Below are 16,251 nucleotides of genomic sequence, written 5' to 3'. Positions count from 1 at the left end.
GGGCCCAACCCCTCTATCATTAATAATGTCTCGGTTATGAATCAAAAAAATAGACCCTACTGCCAAGTTATTGGCTCCAAAGGCCGCTCCAAATGTATTTATTTTTTCTCCTGGACCTTTTGGGCCTGCTCAGAGACTGAGCTTGAGCATCCTCTGGTAGTCTAGTGGTGGTCCAACCACTGGGATACTTCAGATACTTATCACCTATTCTGTGGATAGGTTGGTATTGTGTGAAAAATCTCTTTAAAAGGGTTACCCAGAGACACAAAAAGTTCTTTGGTTGTTTAGAAAATGTAAATTATCAAAAGTTTCTAGTAGAGTTGGACAAATGGTCTAATTTTAGTGCCAATCCCGTGGTCCGGGAAGCTCCTCTTCTGCCTTCTTTCCGACACAGGCTAACCGCTCCACTCCCCTCCCTGTGTCAGCATCAGGATGATGGGGCTGATTGTCCAACTTAGTTTATTAGCTAAGCTGAGCCCATTCTCTGTCTCTGAATTGGTACACTGGTGTAGTTTTCACAATTAAACTATGTTGGTAAATTTTATTAATTCACATTTGCCAGTCGACCAAAGAACTTTTATTTTCCCAGACAACCCTTTTAATATGAGTATTAAAGGGATTCTGTCACCACATTTTCCCCCCTACAGTAAAACATAGCTACTTGTAGGTCTCCCTGAGCTGTATTAAATGATGCCCTTATTAACTAATAGTCTTGAAAATATTATATTAGAGGTGGCGCTGGACTGAGGAAGGCGGCGCTGGGCACCGGACCGAGGGGTGCGGCTGGGCACCTTATGTAAGTCATTAGCATATCACTAAAATCGATTTTATAAAGAAATAAATCAAGACTATTAGTTAATAAGGGCATCATTTAATACAGCTCAGGGAGACCTACAAGTAGCTATGTTTTACTCTAGGGGGTAAAATGTGGTGACAGAATCCCTTTAAATATAGAAATACAACTGCTATCTGAATAGCCTTAGGGCACATGTACACAGGGGAGAGCATGGATCCTGTATCTGACAGAACCCCACCCCACCCCTTTCCTTCTGTCTTAGTATGAAATATGATTCATGCTTAGGGGTAGGTCCATTTGGTAAGCAGATGCCTAGGATACCTTTGAGAGTGGGACATGTGATTACCGGATAAAAAAAAAAAAAAGCCATACTCGGCCTTTACATTTTTTTACCAATCAGGGTTTCCCTGCATGACGGGCCTTCAGCTGGTATCAGTCACTATTATAACAGTACCTTCTTGCCTATTATAATGAAGCATAACACATTTTACCATGTGCTGGTTCAGGCTGTAAATATGTTTTCTACATAATGTTACAGAAGTTACATAGTTTGGCATTTTATAAATGTAATAGTATAATAATGGATCAAAGGGCAGTTTACAGAATGGGGATGTAGTGGTTGATTTTAGTTCGGTGCCTTTGAGAAATGCATTCTGCGATCCACACGACATTGCGACATTCCTGCTCCTTTAATTTAACATAGGCATAGAAGACCCCAAAGTGGAACTGATTGTTGAATGCCAGCACGTTCATTTGCACCTGCAAAAAACAAACAAAAAAAAAAAGTTGGATGACTAGCGAAACGTCTTCAAGAAGAAAATACAAGAAGTCCTGTTGCTGACTTATTACTACTGATATACCATGACTTGGATGAATGAGAACCTTCACAGACTAAGAGTACATTTACACGAAAGCTATCCGTGTCCATGCTGCGGAGCGGAAACTGCGGTCCGCAATGCACTGGCACTGGCTGTGTGAATCCCGTATTGCAGCGCAGACCTATTCACTTGAATGAGTCCACATTCCGCAATATACAGCAAAGATAGGACATGCCCTATCATTTGAAGTGCGGAGACACGGACCAAAAAGCACACGGAAGTGCTTCCATGGGCTTCTGATCCGTGCCTCCGCAGCCTTTTCAAGCAGCTGACCAGCAGGCTTCGCAGGTGTTGGACTCCCATTGATCAGATACTGACGACCTGTCCAGAGGATAGGTCATCAGTATCAAAAGTCAGAAAACCCCTTTAAAATAAGCTCTTTTTTATTGTCTCTTCTCTCACTTCAGCTCACTCCTCACCCCTCCCCTCTCCATAATCTTTAAAGGGAACTTGTCATCAATGTTATGCTGCCCATACTAACGGCAGTATAAAGTAGAGACAGTTGAGTTGATTTCAGCGGTTTGTCATTTATAAGTTAAAAGTAAGTGGCTGCCGAGAACTAACATCGCAATCATTGCAGACTGGGCCTGGAAAAGAGTCCCGGCCACCTGAGAAGAGTCATGGTTATTCATGAATTTCTGCTCTCCCTGCCCACCTGCTGATGATTAACAGGTTTCTACCGAGTTTTCTCCCTTTCTCTCTAGGAGAGGACTGCCAATCATCAGCAGATGGGTGAGAGTGCAGGAGATTATGAATAACCATGACTCTTCTGAGGTAGATTTGACTCTTTTCAAGGCCTGGGCTGCAATGATTATGATGCAGGTTCTCGGCAACCACTTACTTTTAGCTCATGAGTGACACACCGCTGAAATCAGCATTTCTGTCACTATTTTATGCTATCCTCAGTGAGGTCAGCATAAAGTTGATGACAGCTTCCCTTTAATGAGCAGCATGTAATTTGATCCTTCACCAAGTTGGCAGTCTGTCTTGTCTCTCAAGATGGACTTAGGGTACGTCTACACAGCGATTGAACTGACACGTGGTTTAATGGGAGTAATGACTGGGATATAACAATACCATGGTTCTCTCTATATAGGAAAGACAGAGAAGGCCAGAAGGGGGAGGGGTGGCCCTGCATGTGAAAGATAGCATAAAATCGAATTTGATACAAGTTAGCGAGAACAATTTAGAGTCAGTTTGGGTTACCTTGCAGCTTGATAATCATAAGGTAACTCGTGTATGTGTGATATATAGACCACCTAGCCAAGTTAAAGAATTAGATGATCTACTAGTTGAGGAAATAGCTAAAATGACATTGAAGGGGGAAGTTATCATTATGGGAGACTTCAATCTTCCTGATGTAAACTGGAAAACCAAAATAGCTCGTTCTGCCAGGAGTACAGATATTCTAAATTCCCTACTGGGATTATCTTTACAGCAAGTAGTTGAGGAGCCAACCCGGAAGGAGGCCATTTTAGATGTACTATTCACAAATGGGAATTTGGTATCTGATATTTCTGTAGGGGAAAGCTTGGGATCTAGTCCAGTCAGTGTGGTTTACTATAAGTACAGTGAGTGAGTCACACCACGAAAAAACGAAAGTTTTTAGAAAAACTGACTTTTCTAAAATTAGATTAGTGGTATACGAGTCCCTATCAGATTGGAACAGTTTCAATGGAGTCTAGGAGAAATTGGACTACTTAAAAGTGGCACTATTGAAGGCAACAGAAAATTGCATTAGGCTTGTCAGTAAAAGCAAAAAATGGAAGAGACCACTGTGGTACTCAGCAGAAGTGGCCAAAATCATTAAAAACAAAAAGATAGCATTTAGTAATTATAAAAAAAAAAAAAAAACAAGGAGGACAGGCAAATTTATAAGATTAGGCAGAGAGAGGCCAAACAAGTTATAAGAGCTTCTAAAGCACAGGCAGAAGAGGAATTAGCTCAGTCAGTGAAAAAAGGCAATAAGACATTCTTCAGATACATAAATTAAAAAGGAAACTAAAACAAGGAATTACCAAATTAAAAACAAAAGAAGGAAGGTATATGGAAGAAGATAAAGAATTAGCTGACTGCCTGAATGAATACTTCTGTTCAGTTTTTACAAAGGAAAATGAAGGAAAAGGACCTCAGTTAGGAAAGAAGACCAATGAATCTTTTGATGCATGTGTCTTTACAGAGGAAGAGGTTCTAAGTCAGCTGTCTTAAATTAATAAAAATAAGTCACAGGGGCCTGATGGGATACACCCAAAGCTATTAAAAGAGCTTAGCGGTGTACTAGCAAAACCATTAACAGATTTATTTAACCAATCACTGGCAACAGGAGTCGTCCCAGAAGATTGGAAATTAGCAAATGTTGTGCCCATTCACAAGAAAGGTAGTAGGAAGGAATCAGGCAACTATAGGCCAGCAAGCCTGACATCAATAGTGGGGAAATTAATGGAAACCATACTTAAGGAGAGGATTGTGGGACATCTAAAATCCCATGGATTTAAAGATGAAAAACAGCATGGGTTTACTTCAGGGAGATCATGTCAAACTAATCTTATAGATTTTTTTGATTGGGTGACTAAAATAATAGATGGAGGAGGTGCAGCAGACATCGCTTATCTAGACTTTAGTAAGGCTTTTGATACTGTCCCACATAGAAGGCTTATCAATAAATTGCAGTCTTTGTGCGTGGACTCCCATATTGTTGAATGGATTAGGCAGTGGCTGAGGGACAGAGAACAGAGGGTTGTAGTCAATGGAGTATATTCAGACCATGGTCTTGTTACCAGTGGGGTACCTCCGGGATCTGTTCTGGGACCCATATAGTTTAATATCTTTATCAGCCAAATTGCAGAAGGCCTCGATGGTAAGGTGTGTCTTTTTGCTGATGACACAAAGATTTGTAACAGGGTTGATGTTCCTGGAGGGATACACCAAATGGAAAAGGATTTAGGAAAACTAGAGGAATGGTCAAAAATCTGGCAACTAAAATTTAATGTTGATAAGTGCAAGATAATGCACCTGGGGCGTAAAAACCCAAGAGCAGAATATAAAATCAGTTATACAGTCCTAACCTCAGTATCTGAGGAAAGGGATTTAGGGATCATTATTTCAGAAGACTTAAAGGTAGGCAGACAATGTCATAGAGCAGCAGGAAATGCTAGCAGAATGCTTGGGTGTATAGGGAGAGGCATTACCAGTAGAAAGAGGGAGATGCTCATGCCGCTTTACAGAGCACTAGTGAGACCTCATTTGGAGTATTGTGCTCAGTACTGGAGACCCTATCTCCAGAAGGATATTGATACCTTGGAGAGAGTTCAGAGAAGAGCTACTTAACTGGTACATGAATTGCAGGATAAAACTTACCAGGAAAGATTAAGGCCCCTTTCACACAGGCGAGTTTTCCGTGCGGGTGCGATCCGTGCGGCGAACGTATGGCACCCGCACTAAATCCTGACCCATTCATTTCTATGGGGCTGTGCACATGAGCGTTGTTTTTAACGCATCACTTGTGCGTTCAGTGGAAATCGCAGCATGCTCTATATTGTCCGATTTTGACGTGACGCAGGCCCCATAGAAGTGAATGGGGTGCGTGAAAATCGGATGGCATCCGCAAGCAAGTACGGATGCGGTGCGATTTGCACGCACGGTTGCTAGGAGACGATCGGGATGGAGACCCGATCATTAGTATTTTCCCTTATAACATGGTTATAAGGGAAAATAATAGCATTCTGAATACAGAATGCATAGTAAAACAGCGCTAGAGGGGTTAAAAAAAATTAAAAAAAAATTAACTCACCTTAGTCCACTTGATCGCGAAGCCCGGCATCTCCTTGTGTCTCCTCTGCTGCTGAACAGGACCAGGGGTGAGCTGCTGCATTAAATAGAGGTTAAGGACCTGTGATGACGTCACTCCGGTCATCACATGGTCTTTTACCATGGTGAATCACCATGGTAAAAGATCATGTGACGTACCATGTGATGACCGGAGTGACGTCATCACAGGTCCTTAACCTCTATTTAATGCAGAAGCTCACCCCAGGTCCTGTTCAGCAGCAGAGGAGACACAAGGAGATGCCGGCTTCGCGATCAAGTGGACTAAGGTGAGTTAAATAATTTTTTATTTTTTTTTAACCCCTCTAGCGCTGTTTTACTATGCATTCTGTATTCAGAATGCTATTATTTTCCCTTATAACCATGTTATAAGGGAAAATAGTACAATCTTCAGAACATCAATCCCAAGCCCGAACTTCTATGAAGAAGTTCGGGTTTGGTTACCAAACATGCGCGATTTTTCTCACGCGAGTGCAAAGCATGACAATGTTTTGCACTCGCGCGGGAAAATCGCGCATTTTCCCACAACGCACCCGGCTCTTATCCGGGCAAAAAAACTGACGCCCGTGTGAAAGAGGCCTAAAGGACCTTAACATGTATAGCTTGGAAGAAAGACGAGACAGAGGGGATATGATAGAAACTTTTAAATACATAAAGGGAATCAACAAGGTAAAAGAGGAGAGAGTATTTAAAAGGAGAAAAACTGCTAGAAGAGGACATAGTTTTAAATTAGAGGGGCAAAGGTTTAAAAGTAATATCAGGAAGTATTACTTTACTGAGAGAGTAGTGGATGCATGGAATAGCCTTCCTGCAGAAGTGGCAGCTGCAAATACAGTGAAGGAGTTTAAGCATGCATGGGATAGGCATAAGGCCATCCTTCATATAAGATAGGGCCAAGGGCTATCCATAGTATTCAGTATATTGGGCAGACTAGATGGGCCAAATGGTTCTTATCTGCCGACACATTCTATGTTTCTATGATTTTGGCCAGGACAGCTGTAACACAAAAAAAGATCACATTGTAGTGGGGCTGATAGGAATGAATGAAATTCGCATGTCATGATCGCAGCAAACACGTGACCCCATTCATTCCTATAACTGCCCTGCTACACTGTGATACGTGGGCGCAACATTAGCGAGCGACATGTGTCGTGACCAAAATCGACATGTAGACATACCCTTAGAAGAAAATGTTAGTTTAGGAAGAGGGGGAAGAAGCATTTTTTTCTGATCTGTTACAAATTTTCTTATATTAACCTGTACTATTGATTTCTGTAAAGATTGTTGAAACCAGAGAGACCATTAAAGGGGTTTTCCAGTTTTACATGAATGCAACTCATTTATTACCTTTTTGTTCTGCAGTCTTCTAACATTTGCTAACTCCTCAGTTTTCAAGATGTCGGTTTGGTGTCAGTAAATGGAAACAAGTTGAAGAACAACCCTTAAAGGAGCTGTCGCATTAGGGCTCTTTCACACTTGCGTTCTTTTCTTCCGGCATAGAGTTCCGTCGTCGGGGCTCTATGCCGGAAGAATCCTGATCAGTTTTATCCTAATGCATTCTGAATGGAGAGAAATCCGTTCAGGATGCATCAGGATGTCTTCAGTTCCGGAACGGAACGTTTTATGGCCGGAGAAAATACAGCAGCATTTTTGCTCCGGCCAAAAATCCTGAAGACTTGCCGCAAGGCCGGATCCGGAATTAATGCACATTGAAAGGCATTGATCCGGATCCGGCCTTAAGCTAAACGTAGTTTCGGCGCATTGCCGGATCCGACGTTTAGCTTTTTCTGTAGCGGGGAGCGGGGGAGCAGCATACTTACCATCCGTGCGGCTCCCGGGGCGCTCCAGAGTGACGTCAGGGCGCCCCGCGCACATGGATGACGTGATCGCATGGCACGTCATCCATGCGCATGGGGCGCTCTGACGTCACTCTGGAGTGCCCCGGGAGCCGCGCGGACTGTAAGTATACCGCTCCCCCGCTCCCCGCTCCTACTATGGCAACCAGGACTTTAATAGCGTCCTGGCTGCCATAGTAACACTGAAAGCATTTTGAAGACTGATCCGTCTTCAAATGCTTTCAGTACACTTGCGTTTTTCCGGATCCGGCGTGTAATTCCGGCAAGTGGAGTACACGCCGGATCCGGACAACACAAGTGTGAAAGAAGCCTTAGTGATAATCGCTGTGATGTTTCAGCCACCGTGCCTCCTGGCTTCTCTGGCGGATTTCATAAACAGCTTGTGTCCACCAGAACTTGACCCACCTTCAGGGTTCTGCACACGGCAGTGCCGTTCATGTAGATTGTCATGCACATTTCTCTGTGTTTCCCACACCAAAAGTTATTGTGGATTTGCCCCAGTCTCACCATTTGCATTCTAAGGCCAGCTGCACACGTTGTAGAAAATCCACAACATTCCTGCTAAGTGTGAACATACCCTTATAGAGCGGCTCTCCATTCTGGCCCATAGAGAACAGCCTCGGGTGAGGAACTCTCCTGTATGACCACTACATGCTCTAATAGGACATATGGACAGGGGATGTTTTCATGACACAACCAAACAGTGCAGTTTTATTGCTTTATATCCTACCTCATGTTCAAAAAACTTGTCTTCTAATGTCTTTTCTTCATTTCCACTTCCAACTCCTTCAAACAATGCTCTGTATTGCTGCAAAAAACATTATTTTAAAAAAAGTATTAGAACAGGTTAGCCAGACCTGCATACAAAGAGGGGGGAGGACTAAGGGTTTTCTTTAGATTACTCCTTCCTTTTGGATCTGTTTATAATTTTTTCCTAGAAATAAAAAATCGGCTCACATTCAGAGTCATATTTCGTACCTGTTACACATTACAACCTTAGGCCTCTTTCACGCTACCGTATGGCTATTTCAGTGTTTTGCGGTCGGTTTTTTCATTTTTTTTGTTTCCGTTGTGTTTCCGTTTCCGTTCCAATTTTCCATTCCGTTTTTCCGTATGCAATATACAGTATACAGTAATTACATAGAAAAAATTGGGCTGGGCATAACATTTTCAATAGATGGTTCCACAAAAACGGAACGGATATGGAAGACATACGGATGCATTTCCGTATGTGTACCGTTTTTTTTCGGACCCATTGACTTGAATGGAGCCACGGAATGTGGGCAATAATAGGACATGTTCTATCTTTCAACGGAACGTAAAAACGGAAATACGGAAACGGAATGCATATGGAGTACATTCATTTTTTTTTGCGGAACCATTGAAATGAATGGTTCCGTATACGGACCGTATACGGAACGCAAAAAACGGCCCGCAAAACGGAAAAAAAAATGGGTAGTGTGAAAGAGGCCTTAAGGGTACTTTCACACGTGCATTTAAGTTTTCCGGTATTTAGTTCCGTCCTCGGGGCTCAATACCATAAAAAAACTGATCAGTTTTATCCTAATGCATTCTGAATGGAGATCATTCCATTCAGGATCCATCAGGATCCATCAGTTCAGTCCCTTTTACGTTTTTTGGACGGAGAAAATAACGCAGCATGCTGCAGTTTTCTCTGCAGCCAAAAATACTGGAAACTTGCTGGAATGCCGACATTAATTTACATTGAAGTGTATTAGTGGCGGATCCGACATTAAGTGTTCTGGCAAAACGGACCCGGCTTTCCAGTCTGCCATGCGCAGACCTGCAAAAATGCAAAAACAATTATACAGTTTTTCTGGATGACAACAGAGAGACGGATCCGGTATTTCAATGCATTTGTGAGACGGATCTGCCTGCGTCAGTTCTGGCGACGGAACTGCCTGCCGGAATCCTCTGCCGCAAGTGTGAAAGTACCCTAAGGTGTTTTTTTCACCATAACCATTTGTAGTGTATCAATATTTGATTGGTGGAGCTCTACCGATCTTGAGAATGGTGTTTAAAGGCAGGTTTCCATATTTACATAAGCCCCCCACCTACTGGTAAAACTGCTAAGAAAAGTCAATTGTAATACAAAGCACCTCAGACCCCACCACTTTTTGGTCCAATTTTGTGGCCAATGCAGCACAAAATTGAGACAAAGGACAATTTTGATTTCTATACAGAATAGCATTGTGTGTGGCGCAGACTGGCGCCTAGGTGGGCAATAACGAGATATGGATTTACAGGTAGACCTAACAGGACGCAGGGCATGATGGGATTTGTAGTTTTACAACAGCTGTAGAGCCGCAGTTTGCCCATCACTGCCCTAGGCATAGCGTGAGGGATCAGGGTCTGATTGGTGGGGTTCAGACTGTTGGGATCCACTCTCACTACAAGAACGGGGATCCTTTGTCCAAACCTTATAAGTAGAGCAGCCCTTGGGAATGCACATTGCTACTGTATGGGGCTGAAAGAGATAGCCAAGCGCAGTGCACTTCCATAGAGATGAATGGAGCAGTAGTGTGGGACACAGGACTTCTGTTTTTGTGATTGGTGGGTATTTTAGTGGTGGGACCACCACTAATCCAACACCCCCAGCCCTTGGGACAACCCCTTTAAGCTTGTAATAAACTAGAGATTTCAATTTCTTAAAGAGGTTGTGCAGTGGCTTAATACTGATTACTTATCCTCAGGATACCTGATCAGTATCAGATCGGCGTGGATTCCAGTTCCCGGCACCCCCGCCAATCAGTAGCTTAAAGGGGTTGTCTCACTCCACTTCATACAGAGGTAGGACCTGCACCTAGCTTTAGTATGGAGACCGCATGCTTGGCCGCCATCGGTTCATTTCTACGGGAGCACCGAAAATAGCCGAGTGCTGGCTCAACTATTTCCGTCAGCCCCATAGAAGAGAATGCAGCAGTGGCTGCGCTTACGCAGTGCACTTCCCATTCCTTTCAATGGGACTGCCAAAAATAGCCGAGCGCCGCGCCTCCTTAACTTTGTGGGCTGTATTCTAAAGATAGGTGCAGGTCCCAGAGGTAGGATATGCTCCTAATGTCTGAGGTGAGATAACCCCTATAACCCCTTAGTGACCACCCATACGTGTTTTTACGGCGGTCACTAAGGGGCCTTAGGGTCCATTCACACGTCCGTTGTTTCTTTCCTGATCTGTTCCGTTTTTTGCAGAACAGATCTGGACCAGATCTGTACCCATTCATTTTCAATGGGTCCTGAAAAAAAATCAGACATTGTGCTGTCCGATTTTTTTCAGGACCCATTGAAAATGAATGGGTACAGATCTGGTCCAGATCTGTTCCGCAAAAAACAGAACAGATCAGGAAAGATACAACGGACGTGTGAATGGACCCTAAGGCTGGGCTGCCACGTTTTTACGGCGGCCTGGTCTAAGCGCTGCACGGCTCCCCCGTGCAGCGGGGAGTGCGGACCCGGCTCTCACATGAGAGCCGGGGCCCTGCTCTAACAGCCCGGTGCATGTAAAGTGGTGACAGAGGGAGCGGACTCCCTCTGTCTCCCATCAGCACCCCGAAAATAATATCGCGGGGTGCTGATGTGTTCGGAAGCTTACCTTGCTTCCGTTCAGGGCCCCGAGCCTGTGTTCAGTTCTCTCCAGCAGGCTGTACCTCTCTGGCGCAGCCTGCTGGTCAATGTTTGAAATGCATTGCTATTGAAATGTAATGCTTTATAGAGATAATGCATTACATTTTAAAAGCAATCAAAATACTGTATATTATAGTCCCCTTGAGGGAGTTTTAAAGGGAACCTGTCACCAGGATTTTGTGTATAGAGCTGAGGACATTGGCTGCTAGATGGCCGCTAGTACATCCGCAATACCCAGTCCCCATAGCTCTGTGTGCTTTTATTGTGTAAAAAAAAAAACGATTTGATACATATGCAAATTATATAATATGCAAAAATATAAATATTACATAAATTATCCCCTATGGTGAACGCCGTGAAAAAATAAAAAAAGACAGAATTTCTCATTTATTCTTAGTTTCCACCGAAAAAAACGTAATAACAAGCGATCAAAAAGCGCCATTTACTCCAAAATGATACCAATGAAAAATACAAGTTGTCCCTCAAAAATCAAGCCCTCGCACAACTCCATAGAAAAAGAAAAAAAAAGTTATGGGTCTTGTGAAGTGGCAATGCAAAATCATTTTTTGGGTTAATAAAAGGGGTTTTATTGGAAAAAAAAGTAGTAAAACGTAACAAAAATTATAAGTATTTAGTATCACTGTAATCGTACTGACCCAGAGAATAAAGATATTATGTTATTTGTACCGAAAAATGAACGCCGTAAAATTTATAATTTAAAAACGCAGTGGCAGTATTGCTATTTTTCCCCATCTCCCTCCCAGAAAGAGTTAATAAAAGTTAATCAGAAAGCTATGTGTACCCCAAAATGGTGCCATTAAAAACTACAACTTGTCCCATAAAAAACAAGCCCTCCTAAAGCTATATAGTATTATACTGTACTATTATGATTGTACATACAGCGTAGTATTCTGCTGTGTTCTTCACTTGGTCATAGTCTTCTGCGTTGGCGAGGAGTCGCAGCCCCTCTGGGTACAGCTTGCCACAAGTTGGGTACAAAGTCTCTCTGTCTTCTTTGTTAAGCTCAGTGCCAAATGAATTTATAGTGATAATAAACGCTCGTCTGTCTGCTTCAAACTGCCAAAAAGAGTAAGAAAGTTGTCTGTCAGACATTTGCATACGTTACACTTAATGGGAATTTCTCACCCAAAAAACTGACTGATAGCTGGATAAAAATGAACTTGCATTCCCCTGCAATAGGCCCACAACGTATCCATGCACTGTATGCTATCATATGCCAAGGACTCCTAATGTCCACAATATAAGGGCTCATGCAGACCACCGTTAGTTGTTTTGCAAATTTCGGATCCACAAAATACGGATACCGGCCACGTGCATTCCACATTTTGCGGAATGGAATGGCCGGCCCCTAATGGAACAGTCCTATCCTTGTCCATAAAGCGGACAAGAATAGGACATGTTCTATAATTTTGCGGACGGACAGAACAGACGTGCGGATGCATCTTTTGCAGCCCTATTGAAGTGCATGGGTCCGCATCTGACGGGTGCGGATCGAAACCACGGTTGTGTGCATGAGCCCTGAAGAAGGGGACTCCTAAGTGCTTCAGGGCAGTGACTCTGTGGGCTTTCTGCAGGGAAGATAAAAATTACATATCCTGAATCCTTGTGTCTTTTGAGCTTCAGTAATTCAGGAGGGTTTTCCGCGGTGACAGATTCCCTTTCAGATCAAAGAAGCCGAACATAAATGTCGATATCATGGTGCCTTACTTTCCTACAAACATAAGAAATACGTATCTAAAAACTAAGGTTTATTCCACATTTAGGGTAGTGAGTGGATCCATGCAAGTTATCAATTTGCATCACTATGGCCAAATATGTATCCAAACAGCTGATATCTAGCACAGATACAGTCGGTTCTGTAAACTACTATACAACTTCTGGCTTGTCTGCTACCCATGGACACTATGGGGAGAATGTATCCAGTGATTTATTCCACAAAGTTGGAGATTATGGCGCACCTCACCTTTGCACAATAATTAGCAACTTTTCATTCCTCTTGACAAAAGTGGTGAGAAAAGTAGTTGGTATTGAGCGGGCCAGGAACGAGTTTCCGGCAAATTTATTAAAGGGATTTTGAGGATTTTTATTGATGACCTATGCTGTGGATAGGTCATCAGTATCTGATTGGTGCGGTCCAACACCCGGGATCCCGATCAGATGTTTGAGAAGGCATCGGCACTCGCAGTAACACCACCCTTCTCCAGCTTTTCCTAGGTCATGTGACTTCACATTCATTGGGCTAAGCTGCAATACCAAACACAACCACTATACAATGTACGGCGCTGTGCTTGGTGAGCTGAGAGAAGGACGCAGTGCTACTGCAAGCTCCAGTGTCTTCTCAAACAGAGGATAGATACTATCCAGAGGATACGTCATTAGTAAAAAAAAAGCTCTCAGAAAACCCCTTTAACATTTAAAATGGACATGTCGCTTCTCTGGACATGTCTGTCCTAAATAGTAACTACTTTGATTCCCCAAATATTAATAATTCTGGAGCATCGATTCTTATGACTCTGATTTCTACTTGACGTTTATGAATTAATTGTCAGCAGCTTGCGATGAAGGTACAGATGAGTGTTGCCAGTTGGGGGTGTGTCCCAGCACTGATTGGACAGTCAGACACACCCGCTACGGGTAACACCCAGCAGTACCTTTGTTGCAGACTGCCAGCAATTTATATGTAAAGTTCTAACAGGAATAATAGAGGAATGGCACATCATAGAGGCATACGAATAGATGCTCCAGAATTGTTATTACATGGAGAATGCAAGTAGTTACTAAAACTGACGAGAGGTGACAGGTCCTCTCTAAGCTACAAAATGCAGCACAAATCTCCGCCTGCTCACTGGCAGCCCAAGATGCAAAGTATCTTCCATAGGGACAGCTTTATATTGGGTGGTGCCCTGTGTGATACTTTCTAATTTGGACCAACTTTACAGGGGTCTAAAATGACAATTTTATACAAATCTAGAAAATGGAAAATCAGACTAATTTCATAATGTTATACCTCAAGAATTGGGCACATTATTTCTTCGGTCGTTCCTCCTAGAGTTTTGCATAAGTTGTAGAAAGCCTCGAGGTAAGACTGGTAGAGAAAACAGACATGATCAGTAGAGGACAGGGAATGCCGTCATATAATATCATAAAGCATCATTATTTTCTGCTTTCATTTGCACCCAAAAATCGATGTATTTACGGCTGAACCCAGACTGGGGCTGTCTTTCTGTCCAGCCCATTGTGCTATTACAGGGTTTTCTTTATTGTTTCCCACTGGGATTTTACATTGATTAAGCTATACTACCCCAAGACCTCCACCAGTCAGCAGAACGAAGGGGCAGTGGCGCTTAGCCACTGAAATGGGCTGAGCTGGAGTCCCCAAAACTGCACCTGTATACGACTTTACTATATTGGATACTGGATCAGTACGACCGGCCACTGTTTTTGGTTGGTCATACACTGATGTCCTATCCTTATGATGGACCATCTTGGAGAACACTCTATATAAAGGTGGAGACAGGATCAGTGGCGTGCCCAGGGGGGGCGCTCCGCCCCGGGGGCCAGCTCTCAGGGGGTGCCAGAGCCTAGAAGCAATGAGCGCTTCCATCAATATAGATGTAAGCGTTCATTGCAGGAGTACAGGGAGCTGTGGTCTTGTCACTCAGCTCCCTGTGCTCTGTCTCTCCCGCACTGAATGGTGAAGCAGAAGATTTCTCCCCGCTCCACCATTCAGCCTGGAGACACAGATTGTGCTGCCGGCCTGTGTGGGTGGAGCCTGCAGCCCGAAAATCTGCATAAGCTCCGCCCACACAGTGCTGCAGAGCAATCTGTGCCTGTAGGGGAGAGAGGACTGTTCTCCTCTGTGTGGTCCTAGTATCTTCTCTTTGGGCTCCTGACAAGTTTGAGGACCTTTCCCACTCAGCCAATCAGTGGCCGCAGCTGGGTCACGTGTCAAGCCAGTGATTTCCCGCTGAGCCGATCACTGGCCTGACACGTGACACAGCTGCGGCCACTGATTGGCTGAGTGGGAAAGGTCCTCAAACTTGTCGGGAGCCCAGAGAGAAGATACCAGGACCACACAGAGGAGAAGGGGAGCTGCTGCAGACGGGACCAGGGCCAGGTGAGCATAATGTTTTCACACAACATTAATAGAGGAGGGGGGTGACATGGGAGGGGGGAAATGTGCCATGCTGGGGGAAAAATGTGACATGGGGGGTGAAATGTGACATTGAGGGGGAGAAATGTGACATGGGGGGTGATGTGACATAGGGGGGAAGAATTGTGACACAAAGGGGTGATGTAAAAAGGTGGGGGTGATGTGACATGGAGGGGGAGAAATGTGACATGGAGGGGGAGAAATGTGACATCACCCCCACCGAGTTCTTGTGTGGGAAAGGGGGGGCAAAATGTTGGTAAAAATCTTTGCACCGGCCTTATGTGTAGGTAATGTGTTTTTTTCTACCATGGTGGGGGCACAGAGGGTATTTCTACCATGAATGGAACACAGAGGGCAAAATTACTACAAAGGGGGCACAGAGGGCATTATTACTACAAAGGGGCACAGAGGGCATTACTATTACAAAGAGGGCACAGAGTTAAATACTTCTACAAAGGGGGCACAGAGGGCGATACTACTACATAGGGCATTACTAGTGTTAGGGGGGCACAATAGGCATTACTACTATGGAGGGGGCACAATGGGCATTACTACTATAAATGGGATACAATGGGCATTATAACATTATAACTATGAAGTGGGCACAATGGGCATTACTACTGTGAAGGAGTCACAGTGGGCATTATTACTATGAAGGGGGCACAATGGGCATTACTACTATTAAGGGGGCACAATTGTAATTACTACTATGAAGGTGCACAATGGGCATTACTACTATGAAGGGAGCACAGATGGCATTACTACTGTGAAGGAGGCACAGAGAGCATTACTCTTGTAAAGTGGGTGGGCATAACTGTTATGGGGCACTGAGTGGGCATTATTACTATCAAGGGGCACAAAGGGCATTATTACTGTTATGGAGGGCACAGTGAGGGCATAAATACTCTGAAGGGGCACAGAGAGGGCATAACAACTGTGAAGGGGGCAAAGATAGGGCATTACTACTTTGAAATGGGCACAGTGCGGGCATAACTACTGTGAGGGAGGCACAAAGAGGGCATTACAACTGTGAAGGGGGCACAATGAAGGAATAATGTACCTCGCTTACATAACTACATC

General features: G+C 43.8%; 1 protein-coding gene across 1 annotated transcript in view; it reads right to left on the bottom strand.

Annotated features, from left to right (window-relative positions):
• Window positions 1-872: 872 nt before the first annotated feature.
• Window positions 873-16,251, bottom strand: part of LOC122938689 (V-type proton ATPase subunit d 2) — a 42,227-nt gene continuing 26,848 nt past the window's right edge. The window contains exons 5-8 of the mRNA XM_044294382.1: window positions 14,026-14,103; window positions 11,898-12,074; window positions 8,086-8,163; window positions 873-1,555 (exon numbers count right to left, since the gene is read on the bottom strand). Of these exons, the coding sequence (XP_044150317.1) occupies window positions 1,394-1,555; window positions 8,086-8,163; window positions 11,898-12,074; window positions 14,026-14,103 (495 nt within the window). The 3' untranslated portion in view covers window positions 873-1,393. The remainder of the gene's footprint in view (window positions 1,556-8,085; window positions 8,164-11,897; window positions 12,075-14,025; window positions 14,104-16,251) is intronic.

The sequence above is a fragment of the Bufo gargarizans genome, chromosome 5, assembly GCF_014858855.1.
Source record: "Bufo gargarizans isolate SCDJY-AF-19 chromosome 5, ASM1485885v1, whole genome shotgun sequence".
NCBI classification, from domain to species: domain Eukaryota; kingdom Metazoa; phylum Chordata; class Amphibia; order Anura; family Bufonidae; genus Bufo; species Bufo gargarizans.
This window is presented reverse-complemented; position numbering and strand designations above follow the sequence as displayed.